This window comes from Nematolebias whitei, chromosome 2, assembly GCF_014905685.2.
Source record: "Nematolebias whitei isolate Nwh7 chromosome 2, NemWhi1, whole genome shotgun sequence".
Lineage (NCBI taxonomy): Eukaryota > Metazoa > Chordata > Actinopteri > Cyprinodontiformes > Rivulidae > Nematolebias > Nematolebias whitei.
Window position 1 is genome coordinate 54,215,733 of NC_056499.1, and position 23,727 is coordinate 54,239,459.

The 23,727-nt window shown below is 43.4% G+C and overlaps 1 protein-coding gene across 1 annotated transcript; it reads left to right on the forward strand.

Moving 5' to 3' along the window:
- Positions 1 to 259: 259 nt before the first annotated feature.
- Positions 260 to 23,727, forward strand: LOC119430298 (calcium and integrin-binding family member 2). The gene is made up of 6 exons (XM_037697742.1): positions 260 to 518; positions 769 to 803; positions 4,811 to 4,922; positions 5,033 to 5,180; positions 6,034 to 6,229; positions 23,203 to 23,727. Exons 1-6 carry the CDS (start codon positions 468 to 470, stop codon positions 23,222 to 23,224), a joined length of 564 nt encoding a protein of 187 aa, XP_037553670.1. The 5' UTR covers positions 260 to 467; the 3' UTR covers positions 23,225 to 23,727.

Genomic DNA, 23,727 nt, shown 5'->3' on the forward strand with positions numbered 1-23,727 from the left:
ATCTATCTATCTATCTATCTATCTATCTATCTATCTATCTATCTATCTATCTATCTATCTATCTATCTATCTATCTATCTTTATTTTGGAGCAAAACTTGAACACATCAGCCTTCTCATGTGAAAAGCAGATATTCTAAGCGATACCTAAATGCATCAACCTGGTCATACGCCTGTGAAAAACACATTTTTCTGAGCAGGACTTGAATGCATCAGCCCCCTCCTCCACCTATGAGAAGCAGATTTTCCTCCTCGCTGCCTCCAGCAGCCTCAGCTTCAGAGCTGGATGCGGAACGTCAGCATCTGGTCTGTGTGAGACCTGATCCTGGATGTGCAATGTCTTCAGAGACCTGATCCTGGACGTGAAGTGAACTCATAGACCTGATCCTGCATGTGAAGTGGCTTGACAGTGGCGGTGGCGTCTTCTAGTGTGATGCAGCTGTGTGATGGGAGGATTCACCGGACACGATGGGCAACAAGCAGACGACCTTCACTGAGGAGCAGCTGGAGGCGTATCAGGTGACAGGTGTTATCAGTCTGTGGAGGCTCTCAAGGAAGCAGCATGTTACTTTTTTTAAGGATCACGGGAGCATGAATCAGAGGTCAGAGAGAATGTCGGAGGAGTCAGAACAGGGAGGACAGAGGCTCGTGATTGGCTGATCTCCAGCCTCCATCTGCTTCCTGATGCTGATGACTGACAGATGCTGTGAAATCACATTTCCCCACAGAACTCACCCTGTTTACCTGGTTGTTTTTTGTTTATTTACAGGACTGTACTTTTTTCACTCGGAAGGAAATCCTGAGGTGAGTTCACATCTTCATCAGTGAGGCAGAGGAGGAACTGCATGTTTTTAATTTTTTAATTTTTTTTATATATCTTGTGTGGCAGAAACATCGTCACATTCAGAATTCTGTTCAGCACATTTGTTATCGCCCACTGAATGGGCAATAATGTTTATTTTTGCCAGGTCTGAGTGTTTTTATTAGTCTGTCTGTTAGCAAAATTTCTCAGAAACCACTAGAGGGATTTTACTTAAACTGACAAAGTATTCACTCAAAACACAACCTTGACCAGTGACTTTAGGAGTCAGTCCCATTCTGTAGTGCTACAGATAATCAGCCTGAACCAACACAGAAAGGGTTGTTTTACAAACAATGGTCTTAAATTTGGTGAGTTAACCCCAACAAGAACTCCAAGAGCTAACAGATTGTATAAAATTTGTCAATCTCAAGTGAGATTGTGCACAAGATTTTCTTTTAAGCTTGAACAAAAACTTCAAGGCATGCTAGGCTGCTATCATGATTTAATGATTACATGCAAAACAAAATATCTCCTTTATTTTGAAAATGACACTTATTTTATTAATGTTTTTAATGTATGTTTAAATGGACTGTAATTGCATAGCACCTTTTTATCTTTATAGAGTTTAAAATTAAGATGAAGAAGAAGAGGTTAGGACTGTAACCTGTCCTAAAATGTATTCCTATTTTATTGTTAAATTAGTAAATCAAACAAAGTTCACACATTAAAACATCCACAGAAATGTAACAGGAGATGCTGAAAGCTGAATGGAAGCTGAAATTTGTTGAAAACAAACGTTAGCTTGCATCACCAAGACAGTGCTGAATCAATATTCACACAATTATGAGCCAGTTTAGGTCAAGTCTAATTTATTTATGGTTAGGTTAGGTTTTATTTGTCATGTGCAAAATCAACACAAGGTCAACAATGCAACAAAATGCTTAGGATGAGAAGAACCGTGTCGACTCACCACAAAAACAATTTAAAAATCAAAGCATGCAGCAAAACATACTAAAAATACTACTAACATACTAAAAACATTAAAAGAAATACTACTAAAAAACAAAGCACCAAAGTTGAATAAGAAATACATCTACAGTGTGACAGGACATGACAAGACGTGATAACAGCTGAGAACAGGAGGTGGAATTAATCAAGAATAATGAGACACAAGGGTGCACAGACAAGGGAAGGCCCACAAAATGGCACCATCCCTACAGTATCCCCCCCCTCAAGGACGTCCCCCCGGTGTCCCCAAAAACGCTCCCCAAAATACTTGGGCAGGAGGAGGGAGGAATTGCAAGGATGGAGGGCCCAAGACAAAACATGACAAAAAACAAATCCTGGGAACAAATCTAAACACAAACAGGGACACAACAAAAGTCTGGGCGGTCATTGTGGCTGAGTGTTTTGAGCAGTCGTCCTCCAATGCAAGAGTTGGGAGTTCGAACCCCACAGCAGTCACATGCCAAAGTGTCCCTGGGCAAGACACTGAACCCCTTGTTGCCTCCGATGTGTGTCCCATCAGTGTATGAATGTGATAAATCTCTGATTAGTCTCTTTAGAATGATTTGTTCAATTAGCTTTGTAGAGATCTAGTAGAGTGCTGTATGAATGGGTAAATGAGGACACAGATTGTAGTGTAAAGCACTTTGAGTGTCTTGAAATAAGAAAGAAAGGCGCTATATAAATACAGTCCATTTACCATTTACCATTGTTCAGGCAGGCGGCTGGGAGGCTGTCCATCAGGCCGGAACAGGTCAGGCAGGTGGCCAGGAGGCCATCAGGCCAGAACAGATCGGGCGGGCGGCTGGGAGGCCGACCATCATGCAAGAACAAGTTGGGCGGGTGGCCGGGAGGCTGTCCATCAGGCCGGGGTCAGTCAGGGGGGCGGCTGAGAGATCATCCTATGGGCCATTCTTCGGGCAGGAACAGGACGGGTGGGCGGGTCGGCGGCGAGGAGCTCAGCGGGCGGGTCAGAGGCGAGGAGCTCAGGGGGCGGGTCAGAGGCGAGGAGCTCAGCAGGCAGGTCAGCAGGGTCTTCGGCGGCCAGACCAGGAATAGACATGGTTTTGGGGGGTCAGCGGGAGCAGGGTCTTCTGCGGCTGGACCAGGAACAGACGTGGATGGAAGGGTCAGCGGGATAGGGTCTTCTGCGGCTGGACCATCTGGGGCGAGATCTTCTGCGGCCAGATCTTCAACAGCAAGATCTTCAGCGGCAGGATCTTCAGCGGCAGGATCTTCAGCGGCAGAAACAGGAGCAGACATGGATGGTGCAGGACCCTCTGGAGGCAGCGTGGGTCCTACAGCAGTTTCTTTGATGATTGCAGGCTCAGGGCTGGCTGCGGGCTCAGGGCTGGCTGTGGGCTCAGGAACAGGGACAGAGTCTCTGGAACCCTTCTGTCGTCGACCTCTCCGACGTGGGCGGCGGCGTGGTTCAGGTTCAGGATCGGGCCCAGAGAGAGGAGCTGAGTATGCCGGTGGTGCGAATGTTGTTGGTGGGTCCGAGTCTGTGGTATCGGAACGGGCTGGATCCTCATACTGCGTAGTTAATGCAGAGACTGCAGGAGCTGGAACTACAGAGACTGCAGTAGGCATGGGAGCGACTGCAAGGGCTGCAGCTGCGAGGATTCCAGGTGTCATGAACAGAGAGTCCAGGACTGGTTGAAAAACAGAGTGATGTGTGGGTGGAGGACCAGGACTGGCAGCGTATGGTCTAACGAGCAGTTCCAACCAACGCTTTTCCTCCAGTACCTCGTCCAAGAAATCCTCCATACCGAGGGCATCAATTAGTCCAGGCAAGTGGATGTACTCATCCAACATGGATTTTGTGGCCACCCACCTCTCCCACAGATTGCAGGAGGTGGCCGTGTCCACAAACCTCCAACTTGTGTCGCAGAGCTGTTTAAAGTCTTCATCAGACAATCTTGACAAAAAATACTTGTCTGCTGGGTTCTTTGTTGGTCGCGTCATACTGTCAGGATTTTGGCAGGCAGGAGCGGACCCAATTGGAAACAAGACTCTGGAGCCAGGAGATACAAAAATATAGATATTTAATAAATATAAATCAAAATGGCTGACATGGCAGCAACTCACACTCTGGAGATACAACTGGAACACGACAGAACAGGGTAGACCCAACGATGACGCAACAAAGGACAAGACTTACAGACGGGCTTAAATACACAGACAAGACAGGACGTGATTGCAAACAGCTGAGAACAGAAGGTGCAAATAATCAGGAATAATGAGACACAAGGGTACACAGACAAGGGAAGGCCCACAAGATGGCACTATCCCTACATGTATCTATATATATATATATATATATATATATATATATATACATACACATATGTGGGGGTGTGTGTTTAAGACTTGATGACTGCAGGCACATTTTTCATTCCTGTTTCTTCCTCTTCGTGATGAAGCTGCTTGGTCAAAGCCCAGTTCTGGCTCAGATTTGGTCAGCATGCGTTTTCAGATCTGAAGGTTCTTTCGCTTGTACCAGGCTTGTGGGATTCATGGGACTGAGTGAAGGATTGTGGGTATTCAGTCATTACAGACAGTCTGGGATGTGATGAGCTGATCTCTGGATTAACACCCTCTTGCTGACTGCTGTTGTTGGTAGTCAGTTGTCATTGAAATGACTTTTTCCAACAGCTAATCAACATTTTACAACACAAGAATGGCTCTCAGTCAGTCAACTTTACAGATATGGTGCTAAATTATGGTTTGAGCGTGACATCTTACAATATTACACGAGGTTGTGCATAACTCTATTTTTAAGGTTTGACCAAAATGGCTACATTTCTGTAATTCTTGTCAATAGTAGATGGGTTTAGTCTTAAATTCTGGCATGAAAGATGACGGGCAATATGCATTCCTCCACAAAATGCTATGCATCTATAGTTGTATGAGTCTGGCTGGAGTGTGGTGAGCCTCTTCAATGCCCCCTTGACGCTGCAGATGTGGATCTAACAGTCTGTATGTACCCTGCTGTCTGCAGTCTGCATGGAAGATACCGAGAGCTGGCTCCACATTTAGTGCCCCTGGACTACACAAACAACCCCAACATCAAAGTCCCCTTGTCTCTCATCATCACCATGCCTGAACTGAAGGTACTCTTTTTACAGGAGGCAGACTATGACAAATGTGCTGCACTCACTGCTCAACCAGTTACTAAATTTTGTACGCCTGTTCATCTCTTGCTGTGTGTCTGTGGTGACAGGAGAATCCATTCAGAGACAGAATTGTAGAGACGTTCTCTGAGGATGGACAGGGGAACATGAGCTTCAACGATTTTGTCGACATGTTTTCTGCCCTCTGTGAAACTTCACCTATAGAGCTCAAAACTGTCTATGCCTTCAAAATCTACGGTAAGATATTGACACCTATATGGCAAATTGTTTGGGTTCATAAATGATAATAGTAGAGTTTTTCTTCAACAAAATGTTTACAATTATATAATGAAGTATTGAAAATTGACATTGATCAGAAATTTATATGTAAAGAGTGATACAACTTGTTTTATTCTCAAAAACAACCTCCTTTATCCAAACCTGTTGAACTTAGTTTTAGTCTGAACTAAATCTCACTGGAGAACAAATATCCAGATTACCTCACCTTTGGTGTGCCCCAGGGCTCCTTGCTAGAATTCTTTCTTTTTTACAAGGTCCATCCTGTTCTTGGACCTGGTTATCTACTTGTACCTGTATGCTTTCTCATTTCACTGCTATACAGATGATCCTCTGGTGTATTTGTTAATCCTAACAGGTAACCCAGTCCAGTCATGTTTGAAGTGATGTTTTGTTCAATAGCTACCCATAGTTAGTACTTAATCAGTTGTGACATCTGTCAAAGAACACCAAGTATGATGAAAAGGGCAGAAGACTTTCTTCAGGCTACGCTAATGGCTAGCCAAACAAGGACCTGTTCTGTGTCTTTAAGATTTGTAAAACAAATGTTTTTAAAAGCAACATTTATTTATTCATAAATGTAATAATCAGTGCTCCTGTCAGTCCTAAAGTTTACTCAACTCCAGCACACTGATGCACTTGGCTCCCTCAGCACCATCAATTTCTGCCATGCTATCCTTACTACATGTATGTGCATAGTAACACTGAAGCTATTCAAGCTTCAGTTTTATAAAATGGTAAATGTTTCAGCCTGTTAGATAGATGAAGACCTAAAGGCTGTCAGCAGCTGTTTCTGTGTGTGGTTCTGGTCCAGACTTTAATCGGGACAACTTCATCTGTAAGGAGGACCTGCAAAAGACCCTGAACAAGCTCACCAAAGGGGAGCTGACAGCAGAGGAGGTCACTCTGGTGTGCGATAAAGCTATCGAGGAGGCTGATCTGGATGGAGACAGCAAACTCTCCTTTGCTGACTTTGAAAACATGATCTCCAAAGCTCCTGACTTTCTGAGGTAAAATCACTGATGTTTCCCATTGTTCCTTTAAAACAATGTAGAAGTTTATAACATGCAACATTCAACCCCAGAACAGAAGAAACTTGATAGAAAATGCAAATGAAAGCATGAATTTGTCCATTTACATGGATGCATCCACCTGTGTTGAGTTTACACTTTTACCACTGACTGTACTGAAACTAGAAAACTTCTGAAGAAATGTTGAAGGACACTAGTGCAGTTCTTGTCTGAAGCTCGAACATCCATCATCTAAGATAATAATATTCTGACAATTGGATGTAAAAATTGTAGGAGAGTAAAGAGAACTGAGATTAAAAAGTTGCAGCTGCAGCCAGTGGCTCATTGCAATCACTATGGTAACCATAGACCTGTGTCTGTCTTTACCTGTTAATACTCTTAATAAGACGAAAAGCTTACAAAATAACCACAAAGAAACCTGCATGAAAACAATTCTGACCTGGAAGTGTCAGAAGCTTGCGGTCTACACACATGTCCATTTTAATGTTTTGACAAAGCTTTAAGTCAGAGGTATGACAAGGTAAAAAAGAGCTTTATCTTCCTGTTTTGAAGAAGAATCTTTTTGGCTCAGGATCAATGGAAGTCAATGAGAGTTTGGGTGTGACCTTTGGGGGCATTTGAGAGAACACCGTCAGTCAGCAGAGAAATACACTGGATGAAAAAAAATATACTGCAGGACTGGTGGAGAAACTGTTTTGGAAACAGAAAAGATTGTGGGAATAAAAGAGCTAGTTTGAAAAATCTCTGGAAAGTGGATAATAGTGGTGTCACACAACATCATGTCCCGGGCAGTGATGATGCTGGAGCCACAAAAAAAGAGTCAAGATGAGATTTCACAGTTCTTATTGTTTTACTATTGGCTGGCCCTCTCTTCAGGGATTGCACTCATGAGTGAACCCAAATAAAAAATTAGTCAATTGTTTTACACTAGATGTCCTTACTGACACAACCTGGGCTTGAACCTGCAGCCTCAGGATTACCAGACAGCAGCACTGATCACTGAGCCACTGCAGCCAATCATTTTAACATTTTAAAGAAAAAAAAAAATTGTATGGTTTCAGATTTGTCATGTTTTTCTCAGTTCTTAAATCAAAATATTCACACAGAAATATGTAATGAACTTTTCATCCATCCATCCATCCATCCATTATCTTTACCCGTTTATTCCATTTTGGGTCACGGGGGTCGCCGGTGCCCATGTCCAGCAATCACTGTGCGAGGGGCGGGTACACCCTGGACGGGTCGCAAGTCCATCACAGGGACACATAGAGACAAACGAGACAAACAACCATTCACTCTCTCACTCACACCTAGGGACAATTTAGAGTTACCAATCAGCCTAACATGCATGTTTTTGGTCTGTGGGAGGAAACCGGAGCACCCGGAGAAAACCCACGCATGCACGGAGAGAACATGCAAATTCCACCCAGAAAGGCCCCCAGACCGGGGTTTGAACCAAGGACCTGCTCGCTGAGAGGCAGCAGCTCTACCAGTTGCACCACTGTGCTGCCCATGAACTTTTCTCTAAATCTTTTTTTTTCTTTATCAATCATGAAAGGGGGATCATCACACGCTTTAGCTGGTTGCATCAGACTTTCGGATGATTTGTGGATATTCATGTGAACAAAGCCTTTTTTTGGTGCACGAAAAAAACTTTTGTATACTTTGACTTTTTTGACTATTAATCAAATATTGTATAGATATTATAACAAGCTGCTTCCATAACACAGCCTGCCTGACAATAACAGCATGGTCCACGTGCCTGACTGGTTTGAAATGCTGCCACACCAATGATTAAAGGCCTTGTTATACTTCAACAACATGTAAGACGTTGGATCTTGCTGATGTGTTTTGAGATGGTCTTTTTCCTCATGGACTATTCTCTGTAGAGAAAGTGCGGGGGAAGTTGGCTGGACACTGAACTTGGAGATCAGCTGATTGCAATCACTTTACATCAACACACTCGTGAAGTTCTGACCAAACACACAATGCTCACCTCATACCCTGTAAGAGGCCACTTCTGACTGGGGGCAATGCACAAGATGGGCTGTCATCAGGTGGTAAAAGTAGAAACATACATGCTTTTTATCATGCACCCACGTCAGCGAGACATAAGAATGGGGCTTGTTGTTGACTATAAATCAGACCAGAAGTGAGTGAGAAATCCTCAGTGATAATTTTGCCCAAATTCATGAAAGTTTTCAACTCAGTAAATATTATTGTGACATTATAATCTAGCCCTACACCTCAAGTTCAGACTCTAAACTAAACATTCTGTAATAAAGTCTTCACAAATCCAGTTTAAACTGTGACTGAACAAAATACATGAATAACATCAAAACAGAATAACATCACAACAGCAGTTCATTCAAGTAAAGTCCAAATTTCTGTGACCCGAATGTATGGTATGGTATGGTATAAAGTTTATTCATTTTAAAAAAGTACAAAACAATTCCATAACAATATAAAAAAGATACAAAAGATTTCAAATGAAAGGCAGCAGAAAGAAGAAAAAATCTTATTATATCTGCCCCTTTTTTCAAACAATTATTTCAATCATAATAATTTTCAAGTAACAGAACAAAATGAATAACTCTTTCTAATTATTCTAATTCTAATACAAAACACACACTAAGCTACTTCATATATACTTTTTTTTAACAATTCAGCTTTGATATAGTTGAATGTAGTTTAAGGTCTGAGGTGTTAAGCTCCAAACAGGGCTGTGACGACAGAAGGGTGTACTCCAGTGGTGTAGTCTACATGATACTCGGGTATACGGCGTATACCCACTAGAAAAGTTTAAGAATTTCAATATACCCATTTAAAAGTGCCCAATGATACATGACATACCATTAGGCTTATCACTGAGACACTAAACGACAGTTTAACGCTTCTGTAACAATCTATCGGTATGCAGAGCTTTGCTTTGACACTGTTTTATAAATTCTATGGCATATTTTATGACTTTCGGTAAGATGGCGCCCGTGTACATGGCTTGCAATCCACCTCTGCTGATGGTGTTTGGATTATTTTAGTTTTGTTCGTTTTTTATCAGTGATATAAACTCGCTGCTGGTGTATAACCGACAACAGCTTCTGGATCTTCGTTTTTCTGTCACCGATGTTGCTTATTTGGAACAATATGAGCGTACCGCTGGACCCCCCCCCCCCCCCCCCCTCTGGCGGACGTGCTAGCTTACCTCCGCTGGGCTCCTCACCTCCCTGTCTGGAGATATCGCTACAGACGCCGGGGAAAACGTGCTGGGCGGCTGGTAAAGCTTAAAGCCCTGCGCAATGCATCTTCCTCTTCAGCTGGTGGTCATGGTTTCCATCGCCAGCTTCCCGCGTGCCCGGAACAGGTAAACAACGGGAGTTGTCAGCCGGTGTGACACGTGGACCGACCCGGAGGGGCTGTCAATGAAAACCCGAGGCCACTGATGCACGTGAACTCCACCGCTGCTGGTTCCCCTTTGGACAGTATCCGGATGTGTTTGGTCAACGCAAGATCTGTTACCAACAAAACTTTTATCCTCAGGGACTACTTTCAAGAGCACGAGTTGGACTTTTTCTGCATCACAGAGACTTGGATGTCTCCGGGTGAGTCTAGCACCTTGACGGAATCATTGCCATCGAACTGTCTGTATTTTAACGCACCGCGGCCATCAGGCCGGCGCAGTGGTCGATTATTAACAATATCCAAACCAACTTTTGACTGTAAACAACTGTCCATCCCAGTTTCCCACGCCAGCTTTGAGCTGAGCGTCTTTGAACTCGGCCACTCTCCTCTGACGTTTTTTGCGCTCGTCTACCGCCCACCTCGATCTAAGGATTTCATAAATGAGTTTTCTGATTTCTTGGCTGAAATCACACCAAAATATAATCATGTTTTCATTATTGGGGACCTTAATTTGCACGTGTGCTGTCCTGAAAAGCCCTTGGTTAAGGACTTTTTAGATTTATTGGACTCATTTAATCTAACTCAGCATGTAAACGGTCCCACCCAAGAGCGTGGACATACACTGGACCTTGTTTTAACACGGGATGTGACTGTTAGTAATCTTGTTATTGGTGATAAAGTTTTTTCAGATCACATGCCAGTCCAGTTCGAGTTCACCCTCCCCCATCTAACTCCTAAGCCGTGCATTCCTGCACATAGTAGCCAGACCATTAACCACTTCACTGCTACATGTTTCACAGATGCTTATAACTCTGAAATGATCATTCAGCCCCTGGTGTTTCTCACCACCACTGAGGAGCTGACATCCCAGTTCAACTCTGTCTGCTTAAAGAATCTGGATCATGTCGCTCCTGTTAAAACCAAAAAATCAAAACTCAGTGCAGAACCTTGGCTGAGTGACGTCACCAAGGCTGTTAGGCAGCAATGTAGGAGGGCGGAGCGCAAATGGAGGAAAGACAGGCTGCAGGTCTCTTCAAATACTTAAAGAGAGTTGGCGCCGTTATCAGAAAGCAGTGAAAGCTGCTAAATCCAAATACTTCTCTGATATAATTACCTCAAACTCTCGCAACCCACGTGTCCTCTTCTCCACCCTAAACCCTGTTCTCCACCTCACTGAACCATCACCTCTGGAAGCCTCGATTGAGCTGTGCGACAACTTCCTACATTTCTTTTTGGAAAAAATTGCGACCACCCGGGCTCTCATTTCCCCTCCAACTCATGACCCATCCATCCCACCTCAATCTGTAGCTCCTTTTGACTATTTTGAACCTATCACTCTATCTACTCTAGAGCAGGTCATGTGCAGCTTGAAACCATCTGGTTCCCCCTTTGATGTGGTCCCCCCTCGACTACTAAAGGAGGTTTTTCCTTCTCTAGGTCCGTCCATTCTGGCTATAGTAAACAGTAGTTTATCCACTGACGTAGTACTTAACCACTTATACTTGTGATTCTGTGTTGCTTGTCCTGTTGGACCTCACAGCCGCCTTTGACACCATCGACCATGAGATCCTCATTGCTAGGTTAGAGCAGTGGGTGGGCATCACAGGGTCAGCCCTCAATTGGTTCAGATCTTACCTCACTGACAGATCCTTTTGTGTCTCCATCAAGGATTTTAGTTCTGCAGCGGCAGAGCTTAAATGGGGGGGTTCCACAGGGGTCCATCCTGGGTCCCCTCCTATTCTCTTTATACCTGCTGCCGCTTGGTGCTATTTTCCGGAAACACAACATGCCCTTCCACTTCTACGCCGATGACTGTCAAATTTACTTCCCCCTAAGACACAATGGCACATGCTCTATTCAACCCCTACTTGACTGCCTGGCTGACATCAGGGACGGGATGGCTTTAAACTTCTTAAGTTTCAATGAAAAGAAGTCTGAAGTCATGTTGTTCCCTCCCAATGACACGATCATAAATCACTGCATCGACCTCTCTGCTCTAACCCTGTCAGAAAAAACAGAGTCACTAATCTGGGAGTGATAATGGACCCTTCCCTGAAACTTAACAATCATGTAAACATGATTGTTAAATCATGTTTCTTCCAACTGAGGCGGCTGTCTAAACTGAAGCCCATATTTTCCAAAAATAACCTGGAGACAGTAATACATGCATTCATTACATCTAGGCTTGATTACTGCAATTCTCTCCTGTTTGGTATCAGTCAGACCTCCATAGCACGACTACAACTTGTCCAGAATGCAGCAGTCCGATTTTTAACCAGTACAGGCAAAAGAGAGCACATTACACCAGTTTTGGCCTCACTGCACTAGTTACCAGTTCACTTTCGAATCCAGTTCAAAATACTCATGTATATCTACAAATCACTGACCAGTTTCGCCTCCCCTCATCTCTCTGATCTGCTACAACCGTATGTCCCACCACGTTCCCTGAGGTCAGCGGACCAGTTGCTCCTCACAGTTCCAGGAACTTGTCTTAAGCGCAGAGGTGACAGGGCCATCTCTGTAGCAGGACCAAGACTTTGGAACGAGTTACCTCTGCTTGTCAGACAGGCCCCATCCCTCTCGGTTTTCAAGTCCCGATTAAAAACCCAGTACTATTTGGTAGCTTTCAACACCAGATAATCTGTGTTTTAAACTGTATGCTCCACACTGGTTAGTCGTCATTATCTGCATTGTTTTTATGTCTATATTTCTGATTTACTTCATTTTGTATTTTGCTTTGTGTGTTATCTGTTGTTCTGTCTGTACAGCACTTTGGTTGGCCTTGTCGTGCCGTGACCTTCAGTTCTCACTAGAGCAGTTTGAAACTGAGTGTGAAGCGGCTGGAATGAGAATCAACACTTCCAAATCTGAGGCTATGGTCCTCAGTCAGAAAAGGGTGGATTAATCTCTTCAGGTCAAGGGTGAGGTTCTGCTTCAAGTGGAGGAGTTCAAGTATCTCGGGGTTTTGTTCATGAGTGAGGGAAGAATACAGTGTGAAATTGACAGATGCATTGTAGCAGTGTCTGCAGTATTGCAGACTCTGTGCAAGTCCATTGTGGTGAAGAGAGAGCTGAGCAGTAAGGCAAAGCTTTCTGTTTACCAGTCAGTCTACGTTCCTACCTTCAGTTATGGCCACTAATTCTGGGTAGTAACTGAAAGAATGAGATGGTGGATACAGGCAGTTGAAATGAGTTTCCTCCACAGGGTAGCTGGACTCTTCCTTAGAGATAGGGTGAGAAGTTCAGTTATCTGGGAGAGTCTCAGAGTAGAACCACTGTTCCTCCACATCGAAAGGAGCCAGTTAAGGTGATTCAGGCAGTTGTTAAGGATGCTTCCTGGGTGCCTCCCTAGGAAAGTGCTTCGGGCATGTCAAACTAGGAGGAGACCCAGAGGATGACCCAGGACTTGTTGGAGAGACTACGTTTTGCGGTTGGCCTGGGAATGCCTTGGGGTCCACCCAGAAGAGCTGGAAGAGGTGGCTGTCAAAAGAGATGTCTGGACCTCCCTTCTCAAGCTGCTGCCCCCGTGACCTGACTTCAGAACAAGAGGAAGATGATGGATGGATGGATGGATGGATATTTTTTGTCTGTAAATAAAATTCACGCAGCAGCCCAAACCACACGTAGTATTACAATGATATTTACATGGTAGTAACTATGGCCTGCGAGTATGGCAGAGAAAAATACTCAAACATGTCTGCTTGTTGGGGGTGTTATATTTGGGGACTATGTTCTATGTATTCATAGCCTTTATTTAATACTTTTGTTGATCCACCTTTGGCACCTTTTACAGCCTTCAGTCTTTTGGAATATGATGCTTTAAGTTCAGCACACCTATCTTTAGGCAGTTTGTCCCATTCTTTTTGCAGTACTTCTCTTCCATCAGGTTGGATGGGAGACATCTGTGCAGCCATTTTAAGATATCTCCAGAGATGTTCAATCAGATCCAAGTCTGGACTTTGGCTTGGCCACTCCAGGACATTCCCAGAGTGATCCATAAAACATCTCCTTCTCTGCATCTTGTCAACCAGCTCCCTACCATTGCCTGTCATTGTTTCAACATTTAGAATTACTACGTTCAGTCATACACTTTTGAATTTCTTCTTCTCCCTCTGTCTCCTAGCACGTTTCCCTCCTCATGGTCTACGACTAACGGTAGGACAGCACCCACCAGCACCCTGTTTTGTCAACAGCACCAGTGTAGGTTGTTGCTAAACCCGAGCCTCAACTGAGTATGGTGTCGAATGGACAACTTCACACTATTTTTTTGGCAGAAGTGTTTTATGTTGGAGGCCCATCTGACACAACCCTCACCATTTAACCAGGTTTAGGATTGACACAGATGGCCACTGGCTTGTGCTCCTTTGTGGGTGGTTTATCTTAATCTTTAGCTGCTGACAAAAAAAAACAAAAATCAAAGGAAATGTAACAATGAGTACAGCTGCTTCTCCAATTTTATATGATAGTGATGTCTCGGTTGCATGGTATTTAAAGTCAACAGTTCAAGTCAACACAAATAAAATATTTCTGCAGTTTTCTCTTTTAGTCACAGGATCTCCAAATCTCCCAGCTTCAAACTGGACTACTGAAGGTGGAACATGGCTATTTGGTCATTTAAGGATACCCCAGACTACAGAAAGTTTTAAGAAAGGACTGAAGACCTTTTTATTCAAAAGATTTTATAGTGTTTAAAAGTATTTTAATCCTGCAGTTATTTATTTATTTATTTTATTTAGTCTTTTAGCTTTTAACATTTTTTTAGTCCACATTTTATTCTCTTTAGACATTTTATATTGTAGCACTTTGAGATTGTAAAATGTAAAGTGCAGTACAAATTGAATAAATTATTATTATTATTATTATTTATGCAAGTCAACAAAATTTCATTGAAACACATTTTAAATTCTGCCTTTAACTTGTATTTTTCATAGATAAATGAGGTCGTTTGTGAATTTTTTATTTTTTTTGTAAAACTGACCTCTGGTTAGTTGCACATGAAACCTCTGGTAAACATCAACATTTTTTAATCGTCGTTGTTTCTGGAAACTGGTTATATGCCCACACCTCCCTCTGTGGAGGTGGAGAGGGCTATCAGCCACGGTAATGAGAAACAGAGCAGAATTAGTGAAGTGGAATGATACTTTAAAGACATGTTTCAGAGTGAGGGAGAGGTGAGGAGCTGCACAAAGCAGCATCACTAGATCAATAATGGGCTTTTAACTGGAAACTCTGTAAAGAGGTGCCAGCAGAATCCACCAAGATTAGGCCCTGTAAACCATCAGACCCAGGTCCTGTTCTGCATGAAGCTGCAGAGATAAAATGTTTTACTGCTGACCATCCATCACAGCTTCACTCCTTCTGAATGAGCTGAGCAGGAGGAGCAGAAGGAGGAGGAGGAGGAGATTCATCCTGTCACTGATTTCAGGCACAAATCCACCTATCTCCCCAATGCACTGCTCTCAGATATTACCACTAGAGAAGAGGTATTGGCTGTTACCATAGCAACCAGGTCCGGTGGACTGCAGCATGAGGCTGAGCGCCTGGCTGTGGTCACTTGCTGAGTCATCCACACAGATGATGTAACGTGTCACAGTGCTGCTGCTGCTGTGGGTAACATGATGCTGCTTCACTGTACAGTAGAAACCAAGTCACTGTAGACAGGAAATGATTTACCCATACAGGAACCATGCAGGTTTGATTTGTTTTCTGAGTTGAAAAGCATAAAGGAGACACAGGAAAACCAAAGGAATGTTTGCTCATTCTCAGAAAGACTCTGAGGGGTTCGGAAATTTGGTCCAATATCAAAAGCAGGAGCTTGGTAATAAGTTCAAGAGATGCAACCTGACCAAACACATGGTCTGTGGTGAATTAAACACATAAACATAATAAACAGAAGTTATCATATCTTAGTTTTTTTATGACATTTGGAGGGAAACATCTCCAGTATTGGTCCCTGTAACACATCAGAGTCAGAGTCAGAGTCAGAGTTTCTTTATTGTCATTCGCACCTCATGTGGTACATGTGGTGGAGCGAAATTATGTACGCAGGGTCCCAGTTACATCCAACAATAAAATGTATAAGAAAAACAGTAATGACATCTAAGATATGAACTAAGAAAAACATCAACTAAATATACACTAAGCACTCATAACATAAAAACATTGAACATCAGCACAAACATGAACATGAGTCTGTGAGCAGATGTGCACGCATGAACACATCAACATTGAAACAGATCAGCAGCAACATGATATGTTTTTTCACAGTGATTATTCTAGTTAGAGATTCATGCGTTTAACAGCCTCAGGGTAGAAGCTGTTCCTCAGTCTAGTGGTTCTACACTTAATGCTCCTTAACCTCCTTCCTGAGGGGAGTGGGGCAAAAAGTGTGTGTGCTGGGTGGGTGGGGTCCTTCATGATGCAGGTGGCCCTCTTCCTGCATCTGGAGGTGTAGATGTCTGTGATGGTGGGGAGACTGAATCCAACAGATTTCTGTGCAGCCTTCACCACTCTCTGCAAAGCTTTTCTTTCTGCAGCTGTGCAGCCTCCATGCCACATATTGATGCTGGAGCACAGGATGCTCTCCACTGCACACCTGTAGAAGGAGGTGAGGACTGAGCTTCCCAGACCAGCTCGCCTCAGCCGTCTGAGGAAGTAGAGTCTCTGATGAGCTTTCTTGATCAGGCTGGTGGTGTTGTTGCTCCAGCTGAGGTTGTCATTCATGTGTACACCCAAGTACTTGTAGCTGGAGACCACTTCCAGATCCTCTTATGTTCAGGGGGGTGTAGGTGTTTTTGTTCCTTCTGAAGTCCACAATCATCTCCTTTGTCTTCTTCACATTGATGTGAAGGTTATTCTCTCTGCACCCGCTCTCCAGGTGTTCCACCTCTTGCCTGTAGCTGGACTCATCATTGTTTGTGATGCATCCCACCACCGCTGTATCATCTGCAAACTTTACAATGTGACAGCCTGGATGGGTAGCTGCACAATCATATGTGAGCAGAGTAAACAGAAGGGGGCTCAACACACATCCCTGAGGAGAGCCAGTGCTGAGGGTTATGGTGGAGGAGGAGAGGTTGTGGATCCTCACTAACTGTGGTCTGTTTGTTAAAAAGTCTAGTACCCAGTTGCAGATGGAGGGGCTTAGTCCTAGTGTGGATAGTTTGTCCATCAGGGTTTGGGGGATCATGGTGTTGAAGGCGGATGTGAAGTCCACAAAGAGCATACGGACGTAAGAGTTTTTCTGCTCCAGGTGGTTGAGTGCAGTGTGGACCACAGAGGAGATTGCATCCTCTGTTGATCGGTTCTCACGGTATGCGTACTGATGAGGGTCCTCGTTGATGTTGATGGTTGTTTTGATGTGAGTCATGACCAGTTTTTCGAAGCATTTAGCGACTATCGGGGTGAGGGCCACTGGCCGATAGTCATTCAGACCAGTCACTGTAGAGCTTTTTGGGACTGGGATGATGGTGGCAGTCTTCAGGCAGGTGGGAACTGTCTCCAGGGTAAGTGAGGTGTTAAAGATGTCTGCCAGCACCTCACAGAGCTGATCAGCACATTCCTTCAACACTTTTCCGGGGATGTTGTCTGGGCCAGTTGCTTTGTGCGGATTAATCCTCCTGAAGGTACTCCTTACTTCTGCTGAGGTCACGCTGAGATGCTCTTCATCCGGTGGCGAGGTGAGTCTGGTGCTGGGTGGTCTGTTCGGGTCTTCAAAGCGTGCATAGAACTTGTTGAGGGCATCAGGCAGAGATGGGTCTTTGGGACATTGTTCGCTCCTTCCTTTATAATCTGTTATGCACTTAATGCCCCTCCACATGCTCCGAGGGTCTTGTGAGATGAATTGACCCTCGATCCTCTTTGCATATGCGGCCTTGGCCCTCTTAATACCAGCAACCAGCTCTTTTCTTGTCCTACTCAGCTCCTCTGAGTTTCCAGACCTGAAGGCAGTGTTCCTGGCTTCCAGCAGGGTACGCACCTCTGCATTCAGCCAAGGTTTTCTGTTTGGGTAGCTTTTAACATTTCTGATAGTGGAGACTGTGTCAGTACATGTACTAATGTAACCCAGTACTGAGGATGTGTATTGGTCAAGATCAAGCGAACCTCCATTTTCAGCAGCTTCTCTGAAAACCTGCCAGTCTGTTCGATCAAAACAATCTCTCAGTATGGGGCCACTGTCCTGGCTCCAACATTTAACTTTCTTTTGTACCGGTCTGGAGCGTCTCAGCGGGGGCATGTAAGCAGGAGCCAGGAAGATTGAGATGTGGTCTGACAGTCCTAGGTGGGGGCGGGGTTCGGCTTTGTATGCATCTTTTACGTTCGTGTAAACACGGTCCAGCGTGCGGTCTCCACGTGTCGGAATCGTCACATGCTGATTAAAGCTTGGGAGACAGTCCTTTAGATTCACGTGGTTAAAGTCTCCGGCTACCATGTAAAGAGCTTTGGGGTGTTTGTTCTGCAGCGAGCTGATGATATCATGAAGCTCCTGCAGTGATTCATTAGCATTAGCATCCGGAGGAATGTAAACAACTGTGATAAAAGTCACTGTGAACTCTCGGGGTAGATAATGTGGCCGACATTTCACTGTTATTTGCTCCAAAGCCTTCGAGCATGAGCTATTTACAACAGTACAGTTCGTGGACCAACTTTTACTCACGTAAATGCATACTCCGCCCCCCCGTGATTTCCCCGTTAGCTCACTGCAGCGGTTCGCTCGAAAAAAAAAGTCTGTCATCCAGCTGGAAGACTGAGTCCGGCGTTTCACTTGTAATCCACGTTCCGTGAGGCAAAGCAAAACATCAGAGCACAGGTAAAAACCAGGTGATTCATGTCAGTAGATTATCAGAGTCAGAGAGATTTATTTGTCATGTGGTGGAACGAGATTATGTACACAGGGTCCCAGTTATATCCAACAATAAAATGTAAAAGAAAAACAGTACTAAGATCTAAGATATGAACTAAGAAAAACATCAACTAAATATACACTAAGCATTAATAGCATAAAAACAATAAACACAATACGCCGAACAGCAGCATGGACATGAGTCTGTGTGAACAGATGAGTACAAATGAACACAGCAACATGAAACAGATCAGCAGCAACATGATGTGATTCTTCACAGTGATTGTTCTGGTTAGAAATTCATGAGTCTAACAGCCTCAGGGTAGAAGTTGTTCCTCAGTCTAGTGGTTCTGCACTTAATGCTCCTCAACCTCCTTCCTGGGGGAAGCGGGGCAAAAAGTGTGTGTGCTGGGTGAGTGGGGTCCTTCACGATGCAGGTGGCCCTCTTCCTGCATCTAGAGGTGTAGATGTCTGTGATGGTGGGGAGGCTGACTCCAACATCTTCTGTGCAGCCTTCACCACTGTAGTGAACTAAGCCTCAGGTCAAAATCTGGCCTTGAGGGCCTGCCTGGAACAAGAACTGTATTTCATTGATTTGAGTCCAGAAACACAAGATTAAGTTCATCCAGAGACTTTCTCTTGTCCTGCACTGATCAATTGAAAGAACACTCTCTTTTTCTATTATCATTACTATTTTACAAATGTTTGATAATCAAAGTGTGTTTAGTTCAAACCATTTTTAAATGTTGAAGTGAACTACTCATTTTTAATCAACTGTGAAACAGTATTAGTGATTTTTAATCCTCATGCAAAGTAGAAATCACGTTAAGGTCTGTTACAGAGTAATTATGCATTTTCTGATTTTCTGTCTTTGAATGAGCAAGTGTAAGTTTGTCCAAGGTTGGAGTCAAACGCAAAACAAGTTGTTGGAACGAACTGTCATGTTTTTAAATCCTCTCAGACGTAAATATAGAGGCTGGCACCTGTTTTCCCCCAACTCGCCTAAATATTCCTCTCGTCTGTCTTTAAAACATTTTCAATCTGTTCCATAACATTCTTGCTGTTTTTCTGACTTCTAGTGACCTCTTACGTCACAAAAACACACCCCTGTCTGGTCGAAACGACCAATCAGGAACCTCCCAAATGAACCGGAAACAGAACTCTTTAAATGTCGGTACTTCCTAGTTCAAACCAGTCGCTTCAGGCTCCGGCTTCAGTCGTTTGCAGCTCCAGTGCTGGGAAAACAGAAGTCCAGGCATGATCCAGAGCTCTTCCGAGTCTTGTGGGGATCATGACATCTTCCACCTCTGAGTGGAACTTCTGACGGACTCCACTCATGTGAGTCCACCAAGAGGTGAACTTGTGTCGAACAAGTACCGTCACTACTTCGGACGATTCACAGCTGTTCCTACGGAGACGCTGAAAGGGTGCATTAAATGGAACTTCGTACCAGTGGAGACATCTCCAGGTAAAGAGTTGATTTATACCACCTAAGTGTACCGGGGAAGAAGCTGGGAACTCACCGGAGAGTGCCGTTCTGATGCCGACACACACATTTCCCTCATCCATCCTTTCTCTCAACTTAAACTTCATTTCCATCTTTAAACTCTTCTATCTGCTAGAAATTATTCCAGATATTTTTAGAAATGTCTGTTGTACAGCTGGAAGCAAGGGAAACAATCGCCGTATTGTTTCCTCCTTGTAAAACTTGATAAATTAGCCATGTTGTTATTTTTCAATTTGCCAATTAATGTAAATGTGTGATGTTAAACTTTGATTCTGTAAATAAATGACCGCATTCATTTTGATGGGTCAAAGAAAATTAACGTCTCACGATACATTTTATCAAATTCAATGCACGAAATTATTCAGTCCAGAAAAATGAAAGAATCCGTTTAATTTATGAATATATCACAGAATATGTTCATCTACACCACTCTCTGCAAAGCTTTTCTTTCTGCAGCTGTGCAGCCTCCATGCCACACGTTGATGCTGGAGCACAGGATGCTCTCCACTGCACACCTGTAGAAGGAGGTGAGGACTGAGCTTCCCAGACCAGCTCCTCTCAGCCGCCTGAGGAAGTACAGTCTCTGATGAGCTTTCTTGATCAGGCTGGTGGTGTTGTTGCTCCAGCTGAGGTTTTCATTCAGGTTGTCATTCATTCATTTATGTATTTTTATTAATTCCTTGAACCTTTATATCTATGCCCATATATCAATTAAATCATTAGTAATTTTATTTAATCATTTCATGTTGACAAGGGGGCAGGACGGTGGCACAACTAGTAGAGCTGCTGCCTCTCAGCGAGCAGGTCCCTGGTTCAAACCCTGGTCCAGGGGCCTTTCTGGGTGGAGTTTGCATGTTCTCTCCGTGCATGCGTGGGTTTTCTCCGGGTACTCCGGTTTCCTCCCACAGACCAAAAACATGCATGTTAGGCTGATTGGTAACTCTAAATTGTCCCTAGGTGTGAGTGAGAGAGTGAATGGTTGTTTGTCTCGTTTGTCTCTATGTGTCCCTGTGATGGACTTGCGACCTGTCCAGGGTGTACCCCGCCCCTCGCACAGTGATTGCTGGACATGGGCACCAGTGACCCCCGTGACCCAAAATGGAACAAACGGGTAAAGATAATGGATGGATGGATGGATGTTGACAAGGAGGATATGCTGGTATCACAGCATGTTCCACTGAGACAAATAAATGGTAAATGGACTGTACTTAAAATATATAACACATTTCTATCTAATCAAGATACTCAAAGCTCTTTGCAACATGATCTGTGTCCTCATTTACCTCCAACACACACATTCATACAGCACTCTCTCAGAGCTTCAGATCACATTCATCTGATGGGACACACATCAGAGGCAATGAGGGGTTCAGTGTCTGGCCCAGGAATACTTCAACATGGCTGCTTGTGTAATCAAGCCCCCAAATCCCCCATTGGAGGACAACTGCTCTAACCAACAGCCACATCTGCCCCGAATAATGGCTGGTAGTTTTGTAGTTTTAAACCCAATGCTTGTAGTGAGAAGAAAGGGATCCGTATTGCCAGACTGTCTGAGCTATGTGATCACTTGAATATAAAGATCATATAAAGTCCCTCCATTTGTTAAATCTTGCTGTGATGGACTGGAGAGCTGTCCATGTGTCCCCCGCCTCTCGCACAGTGACAGTTGGATATGGTCGCCAGTGACTCCTGTAACCCGAAGAGAAAGAAGCGGATCAAGATAATGGATAGATATATGTTACATCTTGGTTGTTTGTTTAATTATGACAAACAATAAGAACAAGTCAAAAGCTAGGCATGAAATGTATTCCTTGTATTTGTCCACTCGGTGTTTGTCTCTGCTGTAGGACTGATGGTTTTCTCTTTAACCCCCCAGTGGTCAGAGATCACACACCGAAACACTCATTGACTTCCACTGTATCTGAACTCAGACATTCCCAACAGGAAGTCAGGGCTTTTTTAAATTAGTCATATCCCCTCCATTAAACATCAGAACCAAAATATGACATGTTTGAACCTTCTGCTGCTTTTCAATTAATTAAAAAATATCACTAAAATACATAAACAGTGTGCATTGTATCAATGAAGGGTGGCGGCAAAGGTCAAAGAAAAAGTTTACAAGACAGTGGTGAGACCAGCTATGTTGTCTGGTCTGGAGACAGAGACACGGACAAAAAGACAGGAGACAAAACTGGAAGTAGCAGAAATGATGGTGCGGTTCTCCTTACGAGTGACAAGGATGGATACGATTAGGAATGAGATCATCAGAGGTACAGCAAAGGTTGAACAACTGGGAGAAAAAGTAAGAAAACTTACTGTGGCAACCCCAGAAGAGGGAAAAGCCAAAAGAAGGTCTCTCTAAATCAAGTTCAGTCAAAACTGGTTTAAATTTAGCTGTCAAACTGAAAAAAAAAAACCTTTCTATTGAACAGACATAATCTCTTTGTTAAACTTCAAACCCTGAAACTACACCCAGATTCATGATGAACCATTAAAGATCTGTTTGACGGAACATTTTAGTAGAGGCTGGATAGAGGACGAATAATTTGGCTTTATTTAGAGCTCAGAAAGTATTCATAGGATAGGAACTTCAAAATCTTTCCAGTTTTTAGATATATTTTCTTTGAAAGTCTCTTTTTATACCCAGTCCTCTTACTGACCTGTTGACGATTAGCCTAATTAGTTACCAAATGCTGCTTCAGCTGTTTATTATTCATACCACTGACCGTAACAGAATTAGTTGCTCCTGTCTCATATTTTTTAGATGTGGTGCTGCCATACAATTCAGTATTATCATATTTTATTTAAAATGGTGTGATTTCTTAGTTTAAACATTTTGTATGTTTACTATGTTCTATTGTGAATAAAATATGGATTTATGAGATTAACTAAGACTGACATTCTGTTTTATTTACAGTTTCCACAGCATCTCAACTTTTTTGGGACTGGAGTTGTAGAAGGACGTTGTTATAGTTTCATGCAGTAGCTTCACTGGAACTTTCCAACCTTTCTGCAGAAAATGTATCATTTTCTGTTTCTTGGGAAGTTTCACTGAGATACAACATATTTAAGGTTTCCTGTTAGTAACAAATGACTACATAACTAGTTGTATGACTTTGAGACTCTGTGATGTCTTGAGATTTAATCTACTACAACACAATGCTCATGTTTATTTGTTTGTTTGTTTGTTTGTTTGTTTGTGCAGTAACTTCCACATACGAATATGAGCCTGGGTCTCTTACATAGATCCTGAAGAAGACAGATGTCTCACTCAAACCCGTTTCTGCCTCGATTCAGTGCCTATCCTTTCCACCAAGAGTCTTCTTCCGAAGAGGACTGTGACCAGAACTCTGAGCAGCACAGAGGATGGTTCTGGATCCTTCCGTCTCTTCCAGTAGATGTTGTTCCTGCACAAAGTTGTCGTCCAGACTAAACCCATGTGGTCTGTGACGGCTTGAGACAAACCAGAAGAACAGTGCTGCATAACTTCAGTGCTTTGCAGTCTGTCTGCGCTGCAGACTGGACTCTTGTCTAAAAGCACACCTTTAAAGGGCAAACAGTGAGGAGCTATGCAATCTTTCTTCCTGATGTGCATGTTGTATATAGCTTCCAGCTGGTGAGTTTGTTTTAGTAAAGTGTCTGGTGCACACTGACAATCATAGTAAACTGTAGCTCAGTTGATGGAAGGGCTCTTTGTCATCTCACCTGTAAGTCTGGCTTTCGTACACCA

Bases quoted from the DNA above. Each gene is read 5' to 3' on its own strand.
- LOC119430298 (XM_037697742.1), top strand. From the start codon at position 468: ATGGGCAACAAGCAGACGACCTTCACTGAGGAGCAGCTGGAGGCGTAT. The intron at 519-768 runs GTGACAGGTGTT...GTTTATTTACAG, and splicing joins AGCAGCTGGAGGCGTATCAG to GACTGTACTTTTTTCACTCG. The intron at 5,181-6,033 runs GTAAGATATTGA...GTTCTGGTCCAG, and splicing joins CTATGCCTTCAAAATCTACG to ACTTTAATCGGGACAACTTC.